The 15963-nt window shown below is 51.7% G+C and overlaps 1 protein-coding gene across 1 annotated transcript in view; it reads left to right on the top strand.

Moving 5' to 3' along the window:
- The first annotated feature begins 735 nt into the window (after positions 1 to 735).
- Positions 736 to 15963, top strand: part of PTPRH (protein tyrosine phosphatase receptor type H) — a 17624-nt gene continuing 2396 nt past the window's right edge. Inside the window, exons 1-12 of the mRNA XM_026457572.1 lie at positions 736 to 976; positions 2154 to 2423; positions 3653 to 3952; positions 4291 to 4557; positions 6058 to 6136; positions 6250 to 6297; positions 10960 to 11050; positions 11523 to 11613; positions 12573 to 12649; positions 12755 to 12889; positions 13130 to 13252; positions 13452 to 13612. Coding sequence (XP_026313357.1) covers positions 736 to 976; positions 2154 to 2423; positions 3653 to 3952; positions 4291 to 4557; positions 6058 to 6136; positions 6250 to 6297; positions 10960 to 11050; positions 11523 to 11613; positions 12573 to 12649; positions 12755 to 12889; positions 13130 to 13252; positions 13452 to 13612 — 1883 coding nt within the window. The remainder of the gene's footprint in view (positions 977 to 2153; positions 2424 to 3652; positions 3953 to 4290; positions 4558 to 6057; positions 6137 to 6249; positions 6298 to 10959; positions 11051 to 11522; positions 11614 to 12572; positions 12650 to 12754; positions 12890 to 13129; positions 13253 to 13451; positions 13613 to 15963) is intronic.

Genomic DNA, 15963 nt, shown 5'->3' with positions numbered 1-15963 from the left:
CTCCTGGGTTCAAGCGATTCTCATGCCTCAGCTTCCCGAGTAGCTGGAATTACAGGCACACGCCACACCATGCCTGGCTAACTTTTGTATTTTTAGTAGAGACAGTGTTTCTTTTTTTTTTTTTTTTTTTTTTTTGAGAAGAGGTCTCTCTCTTGTCCCCCAGGTTGGAGTGCAATGGTGCGATCTCGGCTCACTGCAATCTCTGCCTTCTGGGTTCAAGCGATTCTCCTGCCTCAGCCTCCCGAGTCGCTGGGATTACAGGCACCTGCCACCACGCCTGGCTAATTTTTGTATTTTTAGTAGAGAAGGGGTTTCACCATGTTGACCAGGTTGGTCTCGAACTCCCGACCTCAGGTGATCCACCCGCCTCAGCCTCCCAAAGTGCTGCGATTACAGGCATGAGCCACTGCGCCCGGCCGAGACAGCGTTTCTACTAAACCCCGTTGACCATGTTGCTCGGGCTGGTCTTGAACTCCTGACCTCAGGTGATCCGCTTGCCTCAGCCTCCCAAAGTGCTGGGATCACAGGTGCGAGCCACTGCGCCCGACACATTAAAGTTTGAGAAACACGATCTAGAACATACACCCTCTGTCTGCTGGCACCAGCAGTTGAACAAGAGCTAAGATCATGGAGGGCAGTGAGGGGCCCACTTCTGCCCTGTTTTGTTCTGTATCTCTGCCCACATAGGATCTTCTTCCTAATTTCTCAGCCCCCAACCCAGTGAGAAACCTCCATATGGAGACTCAGACCAACAGCTCCATCGCCCTGAGCTGGGAAGTCCCCAGTGGCCCAGACCTTCAGGACTACACCTACTGGGTAGAGTACACTGGAGACGGTGGTGGAACTGAGACCCGAAACACAGCAAATGCCAATGTGACAGCTGAGGGACTCGAACCTGGAACCTTGTACACATTCTCTGTATGGGCAGAAAAAAATGGAGCACATGGCTCCAGGCAGAATCTCAGCATCTCCACAGGTAGGAACCCTCAGTGCCCTCTCCCTGTTTTGGTGAGAGGTTCAGAACCGGCAGCAGCGGCGTGGCACTCCCTCAGTTCTGGGTTCTGGCTCTGTAGTCCGTGGGCTCTTCAGCCTGTCTGAGCTCAGACATCCCCCTCTCCAAGTTCACAGGTAGATGTAATCACAGCTGGGGGCTGGCTCTGCCCTGAAGAAGAAGACAGCCCGTGCAGACGTCTCCTGCCGCTGAGCTGAGCGTGGGGCTTCGGGGACACAGGCCTTTTCTTTCTTCCCCTTCCCCTTCCTCTTTCTTTCTTTCCTTTTCTTCCTTCCTTCCTTCCTTCCTTCCTTCCTTCCTCCCTTCCCTCCTTCCTTCCTCTCTCTCTCTTTCTTTCTTTCTTTTCTTTCTTTCTTTCTTTCTCTCTCTCTGTTCCTTCCTTCCTTCCTTCTTTCTTTCTTTTTTCTTTCTCTGTCCTTCTTTCCTTCTTTTCTTTCTTTTTTCTTGAGACAGAATTTTCCTCTGTCACCCAGGCTGGAGTGCAATGGCACAATCTCAGCTCACCGCAACTCACCCTCCTGGGCTCAAGCAATTCTCCTGCCTCTGCCTTCCAAGTAGCTGTGACTACAGGCAGGCACCACCACACGCAGCTAATTTGTATATTTTTAGTAGAGACAGGGTTTTGCCATGTTGCCCAGACTTGTGTTGAATTCCTGGCCTCAAGTGATCCACCCACCTTGGCCTCCCAAATTGTTGGGATTACAGGCGAGAGCCACTGTGCCTGGTCTGTCTCTCTCTCTCTCTCTCTCTCGATGATCCTGCTCTGTCTCCCAGGCTGGAGTGCAGAGGCACAGTCATAGCTCACTGTAGCGTGAACCTCCCAAACTCAAGCGATCCTCGCACCTCAGCCTCCCTAGTAGCTGGGACTACAGGCATGTGCTACTGTGCCCAGCTAATTTGTTTTAATTTTTAGTAGAGCTAGAGTCTCACTATGTTGCTCAGGTTGATCTCAAATTCCCAGGCTCAGGCAGTCCTCCCAGTTTAGCTTCCCAAAGTGCTGAGATTACAGGCCTGAGCCACTGTGCCCTGCCAGGAAGTGTTTCTTAATGAGCTGGGCTGCACAAGGACAGGGCATATCACTGTGTTCTGGACTCCTGGGGACTAGGGGACGTGGAAATCCTGACTCTGCTCCCTCTCCCAGTCCCCAACACAGTGAGAAGCCTCAGCAAGAAGGACGGGACCAACAGCTCTATTACGTTGCGCTGGACAGCTCCCCAGGGCCCAGGCCAGTCTTCCTACACCTACTGGGTCTCATGGATCGGGGAGGGCATGACTGACCCCAGGACCCAAAACACCTCAGGTACTGAAATCATCCTAAAGGAACTGGAAGCTGGCTGCCTGTACCACCTCACTGTCTGGGCCGAGAGGAATGAGGTCAGAGGCTATAACAGCACCCTCACTGCAGCCACTGGTGAGACACCATCGGTTCTGAATGCAACTCTATTAGGATGGGGGAAGGGAAAACATGAAGGGACTTTGGGAGCTCCTTGGGAGACGAAGAGTACCCATGGGTCCCTCCAGCCTCACCGGCTGGAGCTTAAACCTATAGGCCCCGTTCCTAGCGGGTGTCATCGCTTAGCAGACAGGGCTTTCCAAACTGTGGGACCTGTTTTTTCTCCCTTTGGGAAATGGGCTCTTTGGGGTCAGGGAGAGCCCTCAGTTGTCCAGAACCACCTCTCAGGAGCTGACAGTCACCAGCTGGACAATAGCCAACAGCTGGTCCCAGGGAATTAGATGAACCAAGAGGGCCCCATCTCTCAGCCTGGGCACGGTGGGTCCCACTCATGAGAAAAATCAAAATCACTCTGGAGACTAGGTTCATTCTTTTTGGTTTTTTTTGAGACAGGGTCTTGCTCTGTTGCCCAGGCTGGAGTGCAGGGTTGTGATCATGGTTCACTGCAGCCTCAACCTCCTGGGCTCGAGTGATCCTCCCATCTCAACCTCCTGAGTAGCTGGGATCACAAGCGTGAGCCACCATGCCCAGCTCATTTAAAACATTATTTTTTGTAGAGACAGGGTCTCACTATGAGCCCAAGCTGCTCTCGAACTCTTGGGCTCAAGTGATCCTCCTGCCTTGGCCTCCCTAGGCACTGAGATTATAGGAGTGAGCCACCATGCCTAGCCTGAACCTGGAACTCTTCAATCCTTGGTCATTTGGGCTAAAAAGATGAAATTTGTCAGCTCCCTCTAGAAACGTGGTGTGTCTAGAGTGAGAAGGCACCCTACCTGGGGTTCCTGTGGGAAAGATAATACAGAGATCAGATCTCAAGGGCCATGAGAGGTGGTGGACTACAAATCCCATCACACCATGGATCCATGACTTCATAAGCTGCAGCGATACAGACAGTCCTTGGCCTCATGGGAGTTGTAGTTTCAGTGGGTGAGATTGGTGTGCATTTGGGAAGAACAAAAAGATGACAGGGTGGGACCCAGGGCTCTACCCAGAGGATGGAGAGGGCTAGGACATTCTGGTCCCCACAATCTTTGGGTGTCTGGGCTCTTTCCTGTGGTTCAGCCTCCTTAGTCACTGGAGCCATTGATAATGGGTATCTCAGGTTTGCTGGGGGGGGGAGAGGCAGGCAGGCTAGGGTAGGAGGGTCTTCAAGGATACCCCCTTAGGCCTCTGTTCTCACTTCTCAGCTCCCAGTGAGGTAACAGATCTCCAGAATAAAACTCAGACTAAGAACTCAGTCACGCTGTGGTGGAAGGCCCCTGGAGACCCCCACTTTCAGCTGTACATATACTGGGTCCAGTGGGCCAGCGAGGGACGTCCCCAGAGCGGGCAATATCCCCGAGCGAATTGGGCCAACCAGACCCGCAGGACCAACGAGACACAGTACGAGGTGGAGGCCTTGGAACCCGGGACTCTGTACAACTTCACCGTGTGGGCAGAGAGGAATGACGTAGCCAGTTCCATGCAGAGCCTCCGTGCGTCCACATGTGAGACTCCCCTTCCTGCCTTCACGTGGTGAACTGGGCTTAGCTCAGGCCTTGAGGGCTGAGAGATGAATGGAATACAAATCCCATCAGGCCCGGGCCATGACTTCATGAGCTGCAGTGATGGAGGAGCCCAAGGCCTCATGGGAGTTGTAGTTTGAAGGGACTTAATTTGTGTCCATTTGGGGAGGACAGAAAAGGAGGGAAGATGAGGTAATTTGGATTTGGGGAGGAAGGGATGGGCTCATCTCAGAAAACTGGCCTGAGTAGTGGGGGTGGGGGTGGAGGGGGTGGAAAACCACCTTGGATGGCGCTGCTGACCTCTTGCTTCCTTCACCCAGACCCAGACGAAGTCACCATCACTTCCTGCGTCAGCACCTCAGGGGGCTATGGAGTCATCTTGACCTGGTCGTGCCCCCAGGGAGGCTACGAGACCTTTGAGTTGGAGGTGGGAGGACAGCGGGGCTCCCAGGACAGATCTTCATGTGGGAAGGGTGTGTCTGTGTCAGGTCTTGGGCCGGCTCAGTCCTACCCAGCCACCATCACGACCATCTGGGATGGAATGAGGGCTGCGTCTCCCTCTGTGACCTGCCACACTGAGAGTGCAGGTGAGCGGAGCCGTGTGGGTCAGGCAGCTACGATGAAATTCTCAGTAGACCCCATCAGGCCCCGTTGTGAGGAAATCAATGGGACTCTTTCTTTTCTCATTTCCTTTGAAGCATCATTTCTATTTTATATTTCGAGATGGAGTTTTGCGCTTGTTGCCCAGGCTGGAATGCAGTGGTGTGATCTCGGCTCACTGCAACCTCCACCTCCCGGGTTCAAGTGATTCTCCTGCCTCAGCCTCCTGAGTAGCTGGGATTATAGGCGCCTGCTACCACACCCAGCTAATTTTTATGCTTTTAGTAGAGATGGGGTTTTGCCATGTTGGCCAGGCTGGTCTCGAACTCCTGACCTCAAGTAATCCTCCTGCCTCTGCCTCCCAAAGTGTTGGGATTACCGGCGTGAGCCACCGCACCTGGTCCATCCATTCATTTTTATCCATTCTCTGATCCAGTTGATGGATCAGTTGAGTAGTTTCCACTTTTGACTGTTACGGGTAATGCCACTAGGAACGTTTGTGGGCAGGTTTTGTGTGGACGTATGTTTGTATTTCTCCTGGGTCTATACCTGGTAGTGGTACTGAGGGATCACATGGAAGCTATATGTCTAACTGCCCCCCCCTTATTTTTTCCTAATGTAGGAATAGGAAATATTTATTTCCTAATAGCGAGACTCTGTCTCAAAAAAAGAAAAAGAAAAAAAAATCTCCATATAACATTTGACTCCCCCAAAATTTAACTACTAATACCTACTCTTGATTGGAAGCCTTACCAATAATATAAAGAACATATATTTTGTCTGTAATATGTACTGTATACTGTATTCTTTTTGTTTGTTTGTTTGTTTTTGAGACGGAGTCTCGCTCTGTCACCCAGGCTGGAGTGCAGTGGCGCGATCTCGGCTCACTGCAAGACCCGCCTCCCGGGTTCACGCCATTCTCCTGCCTCAGCCCCCAAGTAGCTGGGACTACAGGCGCCCGCCACCATGCCTGGCTAATTTCTTTTTGTATTTTTAGTAGAGACAGAGTTTCATCGTGTTAGCCAGGATAGTCTCGATCTCCTGACCTCATGATCTACCTGCCTTGGCCTCCCAAAGTGCTAGGATTACAAGCATGAACCACCCCACCTGGCTGTACTATGCACTGTATTCTTATAATCAAGTAGCTAGAGAAAAAAAGTTCTTAAGAACATCCTAAGGAAGAGAAAATGTATTCACTGTTTATGAAGTGGATCATCATAATGGTCTTCATCCTTGTGGTCTTCGTGTTGAGTAGGCAGAGGAGGAGGAGGAAGGAGGGGGGCTGGTCTTGCTGTCTCAGCGGTAGAGGAAAATCCATGGATAAGTGTGTAAGTATAACTGGACCCACGCAGTTCACAACCCTGATGTTCAAGGGTCAGCTGTAGTTGGACCAGACTCCTGGGGAAGAGGAAAGGCTGGGCAAGGTTGGAGACAGATGACAAGGTAAGACCTGCGTTCTAAGAGTTCCCAGTGCCTCCTCCCCACAGGGGTCATTGCTGGAGCCATCGTGGGCATTCTCCTATTTCTCATCCTGGTGGTCCTGCTGTTTTTCTTCCTGAAGAGGAGGTGAGACGCCGCACAGGGCTGACCGCCTGGAGGGTGGGGGCTGGAGAAGAAGGAGGAGGATCCCTGGTTGCAGCCTCACCCCTGAGCCTTTCATCCTAACGTCCTTTTCCCAGGAATAAGAAGAACCAGCAGAAACCAGAACTCAGGGATCTGGTCTTCAGGTGAGCAGAAGGTCTCGGGGGCGTGTCGGAAAGAATCTGGTCAAATCAAGGGGTGTTTGCTGGCTGCCGGCTGGGTCAGAGGGCTTTCCTTGAATATGCTGCCTAAAATATTCCCACGGGGTGTGGCAGCTCACGCCTGTAATGCTAACACTTTGGGAGGCTGAGGTGGAAGCATTGCTTGAGGCCAGGAGTTCGAGACCAGCCTGGGCCACCTAGTAAGACCGCCAGAGGGTGGATCAGTGCATCTACCCACAAAGGCCTCAGAAGGGACCCAGGCTTCTGCGACTTCTGCGACAGGGACCACAGCCCTTCCATCTCGACTCACTCCCCAAGCAGCCTGGGCCAGTGAATTCAGTTCTGGTCTCAACTCCTGGACTTTCATTCATTCATTCAGCAGAATTCATTCAGCAAATTTCAGCTCTGCACCAGCATGTATCAGGCGCTGTTCTAGGTGCCAAACAAACAGCAAATTAAACCAAGATTCCTGCCCGCCAGGGGCTTATATCAATAAACAAGATCGCTGAGTGTGGTGGCTCACGCCTGTAATCCCAGCACTTTGGGAGGCCAAGGCGGGCAGATCACGAGGTCAGGAGATCGAGACTATTCTGGCTAACACGGTGAAACCCCATCTCTACTAAAAATACAAAAAATTAGCTGGGTGTGGTGGTGGGCACCTGTAGTCCCAGCTACTCGGGAGGCTGAGGAGGAGAATGGCGGGAACCTGGGAGGCGGAGTTTGCAGTGAGCCAAGATTGCACCACTGCACTCCAGCCTGGGCGACAGAGCGAGACTCCATCTGAAAAAATTAAAAATAAAAATAAATAAATAAATAAACAAGGTCATTAAAAATATGATATAAACTTTCAGACAGGGCCAGGCACAGTGGTGCACACCTGTAATCCCAGCTACTCAGGAGGCTGGGGCAGGAGAATCACTTGAATCCAGGAACAGAGGTTGCAGTGAGCCGAGATTGTACCATATGTATATATAGAATAAACTTGGAGACAAAGCAAGAGGAGGGGATAGGAAGGGTAGAGGACTATTTTGATATTCTTTTTTTTTTTTTTTTTTTTTTTGAGGTGGAGTCTTGCTCTGTTGCACAGGCTGACGTGCAGTGGCATGATCTTGGCTCACCGCAACCTCCGCCTCCCGGGTTCAAGCAATTCTCCTGCTGCCTCAACCTTCTGAGTAGCTGGGACCACAGGCATGCACCACCATGCCCGGCTAATTTTTGTAATTTTTAGTAGAGACGGGGTTTCACTATGTTGGCCAGGCTGGTCTCGAACTCCTGACCTGTGATCCACCCACCTTGGCTTCCCAAAGTGCTGGGATTACGCGTGTGAGCCATGGCCCCTGGCCTATTTTGATATTCTTCTAATGTGAAAATTAGAAGAAATTAAAGAGAAAATCAGAAGAATTATTTTATTTTATTTTATTTATTAATTTGTCAAGACAGGGTCTCGCTCTGTGGCCCAGGCTGGAGTGCAGTGGCCCTATCATAGCTCACCACAGCCTCGACCTCTTGGGCTCCAGTGGCCCTCCCACTTCAGCCTCCCCTGTAGCTGGGACCACAGGCATGCACCACAATGCCTGGCTAGTTTTTAAATTTTTTGTAGAGATGGGGGTGGGAGGGGGCGGTCTTACTAGGTTGCCCAGGCTGGTCTCAAACTCCTGGCCTCAAGCAATCCTTCCACTTCGGCCTCCCAAAGTGTTAGCATTACAGGCGTGAGCCGCCACACCCCGCAGGAATATTTTAGGCAGGATATTCAAGGAAAGCCTTGCTAACAAGATGACTAAGAGGAAGTCAGCTGAGTACAAACCTACGCAAGTGGGAGAGGAGCAGTGCATGCATCTGGGAAGGGCGTTCCGAGGACAGGGACGGGCGAGTGGAGGGCCTGAGGCAGCAGCACACGTGAGGTTTGGAGAACATCATGCATCTCCCACTGAGCAGAGCAAGGAAGGAGAGGGCAGTGGGAAGTGAGATCAGAGAGACGTCAGTGGGGCCAGAGCAGGCACAGGCTTGTAGATGAAAGTTAGGACTTTGGATTTATTGTGAGATGGGAGTTCTTGGAAGATTTTGAATAGATTAGTGACACAGTCTAACAGGTGTAAGAAGCAAAGGGAAGAGATTTGTAATAATCCAGACAAGAGGCCAGGCACACTGGCTCATACCTGTAATCCCAGCACATTGGGAGGCCAAGGCGGGAGGATCACTTGAGGTCAGGAGTTCGAGACCAGCCTGACCAACATGGTGAAACCCCGTTTCTACTAAAAATACAAAAATTAGCCTGGCATGGTAGTGGGCACCTGTAATCCCAGCTGCTCAGGAGGCAGAGGCAGGAGAATCGCTTGAGCTTCGGAGGCTCAGGTGGCCGTGAGCCGAGATCACACCACTGCACTGCAGCCTGGGTGACAGAATGAGACTCTGTCTCAAAAAAAAAAAAAAAAAAAAAAAAGAGAGAAAGAAAGAAAGTGAAACTACAGGAATGGGCCAAACCCTGTAAGAAGTGTGTGTCCAGTGAGAAAAGTGGCTTGGGGTTGGACACTGGGGAACAGTTACCTTTTAAGACGGACAGAGGAGGAGGGACCTGCCCAGGAAATGGACGAGCAGCAGCTGGGTAGGTAGGGGCCAAGCCAGGACTGGTGTTCAGGAACACTACAGATCCAGGAAACAGGCAGGCACAGGCAGTGGTGCTAAACGATACTGAGCAGTCAGGCCGGTGGGGGCTGAAACGTGGCCTTTGCAATTACAAGCAGGGAGGTCATGACGATTTTGGAGAAAGGCATTCCCTGGAGTGGTAGATGTAGACTCCAGGCCATGGTGATGGGATGACAGGAAGGAGAAACACTGGTCTGCATGAGAAGTTTGAGTGTAGGGCTGTCTGAGTAGGTTTATTATTATTATTATTATTATTATTTATTTTTTACTTTTTGAGACAGAGTCTCGCCCTGTCACCCAGGTTGGAGCGTAGTGGTGCAATCTCGGTTTGCTGCAACCTCCGCATCACAGGTTCAAGCGATTCTTCTGCCTCAGCCTCCCGAGTAATCGGGACTACAGGTGCGCAACACCACGCCCGGCTGATTTTTGTATTTCTAGTAGAGATGGGGTTTCACCATGTTGGCCAGGCTGGTCTCAAACTCCTGACCTCATGATCCACCTGCCTCAGCCTCCCAAAGTGCTGGGATTACAGGTATGAGGCATCGCGCCCATCGAGACAGCATTTATAAAATTCTATTACAAGCTCGGCGCAGTGGCTCATGCCTGTAATCCCAGCACTTTGGGAGGCCGAGGCGGGAGGATTGCCTGAGATCAGGAGTTTGAGACCGGCCTGGGAAATACGGTGAAACCCTATCTGTACTAAAATACAAAAAATTAGCCGGGTGGGGTGGCGGGCATCTGTAGTCCCAGCTACTCGGGAGGCTGAGGCAGGAGAATTGCTTGAACCTGGGAGGCAGAGGTTACAGGGAGCCGAGATCATGCCACTGCGCTCCAGCCTGGGTGATAGAACGAGACTCTGTCTCCAAAGGAAAAAAAAAATTATATTACAAGAGGAAGAGTGAGAAAGAGCTGAAGTTCCATGAAGTCAAGCAACTTTTTTTAATGTTTTAATTTTAGTTTTAAAAATTGAGACAGGATCTCACTCTAGACTGGAGTATAGTGTGGCAAACACAGCTCGCTGCAGCCTTGACCTCCTGGTTCAAGTGATCCTCTCATCTCAGCCTGCAAGTAGCTGGGACCACAGTTGTGCACCACCATGCCTGGCTGATTTTTTTAATACTTAAATTTCTGTGGAGACAGGGTCCTGCTGTGTTCCCCAGGCTGGTCTTAAATTCCTGGGCTCAAACAATCCTTCCACCTCAGCCTCTCAAAGTGCTGGAATGACAGGCGTGAACCACCACGCCGAGCCTCCCTTGTTTTGGAGGCTGAATCATAGTCCATTGTATGGCTTGACCACGTTTGGTTTATCTGTTCCCCCATAGATGGAGACTTAGGTTGCGTCCACTTCTGGGCTATCCTGAACATTATAAATATGGGCATGCAAATAGGTTTTTGAGTCTTTGCTTTCAGTTATTTTGGGGATATACCCAGGAGTGGCATTGCTGGATCAAAAACACCTTTTCATTGATCCCAAAAGCACTATATATATATATAAAATATACATGTGTATATATATATATACACATACCTACACACACACACATATATATATGTATACATATATATACATACCATTATAAGATTTTAGTGAGTGGAAAGGAGATACATATATAGATATATATATATATATATAGAGAGAGAGAGAGAGAGAGACAGACAGACAGACAGACTTGCTCTGTTGCCCAGGCTGGAGTTCAGTGGTGCAATCTTGGCTTACTCAACCTCCACCTCCCCGGTACAAGCGATTCTCCTGCCTCAGCCTCCTGAGTAGCTAGCAGACTACAGGCAGACACCACCACGCCCGGCTAATTTTTGTATTTTTAGTAGAGACGGGGTTTCTCCATGTTGGTCAGGCGGGTCTCAAACTCCTGACCTCAGGTGATCCGCCCGCCTCAACCTCCCAAAGTGCTGGGATTACAGATGTGAGCCGCGGTGCCCAGCCCTCAAAAGTACAAGATTAAAAGAGGTTACGGTCTTTTCTCCCTGCTCCCCCAAAACCCGTAGCTTCCCAGGGGACATCCTGGCTGAAGACTTCGCTGACCACGTCAGGAAGAATGAGAAGGACAGCAACTGCGGTTTTGCGGACGAGTACCAGGTGGGGACAGGACAGAAGGGCTGAGCTCAGCCTCCCTCCGGCGGCCTAATGCCCAATCCCCACCCCCTGGCCAGACCTCATGGCTTTCAGGATTAAGCAAAAGCAGCATCGCATAAGTCATTGGATTGTGCAGAGATTCCCAGGCATGTTATCTTTCCGCTCACTGACATCGTAAAATAATGGCGGGTCAGTCCTAAAGTAACTCTCTCCGCTCCCACCAAGTGAGTCCTTTCTCCCCTGACACCTGCTTTCTTGCCTGCCTGAGGAAGTCCCACGGTTCCCTAAATCCTCCCGAATGCCCCACAGGGCAGGTGGCACACATATGTTCTGTTTTGGTGGATGCCATAGAATCTCAGGGTGCAAGGGATAAACAAGGGGTGATGTCGAAGAAGGCAAGGGGAGCTTGGGGGGTACCCTCGAGGGAAAGTAGAGAAAATGCAACACCAGGTACCGCCTCTGCCTGCACCCCCAGCAACTGTCCCTGGTGGACCACAGCCAGTCTCAGATGGTGGCGTTAGCTCCAGAGAACAACGGCAAGAACCGCTACAGAAATGTACTGCCCTGTGAGTCGTAGGCTTCTGTTGCTTTGGTCCCAGCCCCGATCTACCCAGTACCCCATCCCCGTCGCCTTCTCCTACCCGCTTTGAGAAACAAGACCTGCCTCCTACCGTGGGTACCCCCACACACTTTTTTCTTTTTCTTTTCTTTCTTTCTTTCTTTTTCTTTTTCTTTTTTCTTTTTCTTTTTCTTTTTTTTTTTTGAGACACGTCTCGCTGTGTGGCCCAGGCTGGAGTGCAGTGGCGCAATCTCGGCTCACTGCAACCTCCGCCTCCCGGATTCACGCCATTCTCCTGCCTCAGCCTCCTGAGTAGCTGGGACTACAGGCGCCCACCACCTCGCCTGGCTAGTTTTTTATATTTTTAGTAGAGATGGGGTTTCACCGTGTTAGCCAGGATGGCCTCAATCTCCTGACCTTGTGATCCACCCACCTCGGCCTCCCAAAGTGCTGGGATTACAGGTGTAAGCCACTGTGCCCGGCCCCCCCACCATTTTTTTCCTTTGAGACAGAGTCTTGCTCTGTTGCCCAGGCTGGAGTGAAATGGTGCCACCTCAGCTCACTGCAACCTCCACCTCTCGGGTTCAAGCAATCCTCCCACCTCGGCCTCCCTAGTAGCTGGAACTACAGGCGCCACCATGCCTGGCTAATTTTTGTATTTTTAGTAGTGACTGGGTTTCACCACGTTGGCCAGGCTGGTCTCAAATTCCTGACCTCAGGTGATCCACCCACCTCAGCCTCCCAAAGTGCTGGGATTACAGGCGTGAGCCACTGTGCCCAGCTGTGGGTCCCTTTGAGAGTCCTCCTGGCCTGCTGCCTGTAGCTGAGGTCCCTCCGCCCCCTCAATCCCTGCAGAGCTCCCAGCGTCTGCCGGCATCTCAGCATGACTTCTGTCCATGGGTCTTGGTCTTGTCTGTGTGCCTCTCTGGGTCTTTCTGCCTGGCTAATGCTGGCCTCCTCTCCTAGACGACTGGTCCCGGGTGCCCCTGAAGCCCATCCACGAGGAGCCAGGCTCTGACTACATCAATGCCAGCTTCATGCCCGTAAGGTCGTGGTTGGGACTGAAAGGGTGCCCAGAGGCCTGGAGAGATCAGAGCTGGCAGGGGTCATCTAAAGACCTCCCTGACCCGCCTGCCTTCCTCAACCAGGGTCTCTGGAGCCCCCAGGAGTTCATTGCCACCCAGGGTCCCCTGCCACAGACGGTGGGTGACTTCTGGCGCCTGGTGTGGGAACAGCAGAGCCACACGCTGGTCATGCTGACCAACTGCATGGAGGCCGGCCGGGTGAGAGATCTGAGTCCTGGGTGCTGACTGGGTGCAGGACTCTGCCCGGAACACTGATCCAATGTAGACCCCACACCCAGACCTCACGGATTCCTCCAGGGTGACCCCAGGTGTCTTCAGTGTAGACCTGTTCCCCACTCTCCCCCCAGCCCATCTGCTGGTTCACATATGGGGCCTAAAGCAGACCCCACAGATCTGGGAAAGAGGAGTTCTGTTCTCTGACCCCTTCTTCTCCCCCAGGTGAAGTGTGAGCATTACTGGCCTCTGGATTCGCATCCCTGCACCCACGGGCACCTGCAGGTAACCCTGGTGGGTGAGGAAGTGATGGAGAACTGGACAGTGCGGGAACTGCAGCTCCTCCAGGTGCGTGTGTCCAGCCCCGTCCTGGCCTGCAGCCTTCCCCTGTGACATACGCCATGCATCCAGGACCCTCCACCAACTCCAACCTTCCACTCACTCCTCTGAGGAGCTGCAGTGTGCCCCAGGGAACCCGCTCCTAGTGGTAGAGGCCAGGTCCTCCTTACGTTCATCTCCAGAGCCTGTGAGCACTCCCTCCTTCCAGGTGGAGGAACAGAAGACGCTATCCGTGAGGCAATTCCACTACCAGGCCTGGCCAGATCACGGCGTGCCCTCTTCCCCAGACATCTTGCTGGCTTTCTGGAGGATGCTCCGGCAGTGGCTGGATCAGACCACGGAGGGAGGCCCACCCATTGTACACTGCAGGTGGGGACCAGCCCAGGACCCTCGGTCTTGAGAGAACCGCTCCCTGGGGGCTCAGACGGTGGTGTTAGATGGCACCCTGGGAACTTACAGGGGAGGTGGAAGAGGGAGAGAAGGAGGAGGTGGATGCGGAAGATAAAGGGAGATGTGAAGCAGTTAAGAAAAGAAGGAGGGGCCGGGTGCAGTGGTTCATGCCTGTAATCCCAGCACTTTGGGAGGCCAAGACAGGCGGATCACGAGGTCAGGAGATTGAGACCATCCTGGCTAACACAGTGAAACTCCATCTCTACTAAAAATACAAAAAATTAGCCAGGCGTGGTGGTGGGCGCCTGTAGTCCCAGCTACTCGGGAGGCTGAGGCAGGAGAATGGCGGGAACCTGGGAGGCGGAGCTTGCAGTGAGCCGAGAACGTGCCACTGCACTCCAGCCTGGGCGACAGAGCAAGACTCCGTCTCAAAAAAAAAAAAGAAAAGAAAAGGAAGATAAGGATGAAAAGATGGGAATGAAAGATGAAAAGGCAGGCCAGGCGTGGTGGCTCACGCCTGTAAATCCCAGCACTTTGGGAGGTTGAGGAGGGTGGATCACTTGAGTTCAGGAGTTTGAGACCAGCCTGGCCAACATAGCAAAACCCTGTCTCTACTAAACATACAAAAATTAGCCGGGCGTGGTGGCGGGCACCTGTAATCCCAGCTACTTGGGACCCTGAGGCAGGAGAATCACTTGAACCTGAGAGGCGGAGGTTGCAGTGAGCCGAGGTCGCACACTGCACTCCAGCCTGGGTGACTCTGTCTCAATTTAAAAAAAAAAAAAAAAAAAGGAAAAAAAGAAAGATGAAAAGGTAAAGGCAGAGAAAGATGAATGCAGAAGAGAAGGGAGAAAGGATGAAGGCACAGGACGGAGATGCAGTCACAGATTCTGAGAAACATTGGAGACACTTCCTTGTACTAGAGTGCAGGGCCTTCCCCATCAACTGCTTCCCTGATACTTATTTTTGTTTTGTTTTATTTTATTTTATTTTATTTTATTTGAGATGGAGTCTCGCCCTTTCGCCCGGGCTGGAGTGCAATGGCACAATCTCAGCTCACTGCAACCTCTGCCTTCCAGGTTCAAGCAATTCTCCTGTCTCAGCCTCCTGAGTAGCTAGCTGGGATTACAGATGCTCACTCCTGCACCCAGCTAATATTTGTATTTTTAGTAGAGATGGGGTTTCACCATGTTGGCCAGGCTGGTCTCGAACTCCTGACCTTGTGATCCATCCGCCTAGGCCTCCCAAAGTACTGGGATGACAGGCGTGAGCCACAGCACCTGACGCTTTCCTGACATTTATGCTGAAGTCCCATAGGTCAGATTTCACCTAATGGTAACTATTAGGGAGATGAGGAGGAGTGACAGCCCCCGAGACTGGGGCTCTGGTTTCAGTGACAGCGAACATTTACACAGTCCTACTGCTCCTCATAACAGCCTCATGGCAAAATTGTCCTCCCCATTTTATTTTATTTTATTTATTTGTTTGTTTATTTTGGAGGCGGAGTTTCGCTCTCGTTGCCCAGGATGGAGTGCAATGGTGCGATCTCGGCTCACCGCAACCTCCGCCTCCCGGGTTCAAGCGATTCTCCTGCCTCAGCCTCCTGAGTAGCTGGGATTACAGGCATGTGCCACCACACCTGGCTAATTTTGTATTTTTAGTAGACACGGGGTTTTACCGTGTTGGTCAGGCTGGTCTCGAACTCCCAACCCCAGGTGATCCGACCACCTCAGCCTCCCAAAGTGCTGGGATTACAGGTGTGAACCACCGCGCCCGGCAATGTCCCCCCCATTTTAGAGTTGAGTGGATATCATTACATCATTCCATTAGTATACATGTCCAGAAGCATATCTAGAACAGCCAAAGCAACAGACACTAAACAGATTAGCAGCTTCCAGGCCCTGGAGGGAGACAGGGAATGGGGAGAGGCGGCCTAATGGGCGTGGTGTCTGCTTTAAGGGTGATGAAAGTGTTTTGCAAGTAGATAGAGGTGGAGGCTGCACAATGCTGTGAGTGTGATAAATTGCTCACATTCAAATAGCTAAATTTTTTTTCTTTTTTTTTGGAGACGGAGTCTCGCTGTGTCACCCAGGCTGGAGTGCAATGGCTTGATCTCAGCTCACTGTAACCTCTGCCTCCCGGATTCAAGCAATTCTACTGCCTCGGCCTCCTGAGTAGCTGGGAATACAGGCGCCTGCCACCCCACCTGGCTAATTTTGGTATTTTTAGTAGAGATGGGGTTTCTCCATGTTGGCCAGGCTTGTCTCCAATCCCTGACCTCAGGTGATCCGCCCACTGCAGCCTCCCAAAGTGCTGGGATTACAGGCGTG

This window comes from Piliocolobus tephrosceles, chromosome 21, assembly GCF_002776525.5.
Source record: "Piliocolobus tephrosceles isolate RC106 chromosome 21, ASM277652v3, whole genome shotgun sequence".
NCBI lineage: Eukaryota > Metazoa > Chordata > Mammalia > Primates > Cercopithecidae > Piliocolobus > Piliocolobus tephrosceles.
Note: the sequence above shows the minus strand (reverse complement) of the source record. Positions and strands in the feature narration are given on the sequence as shown.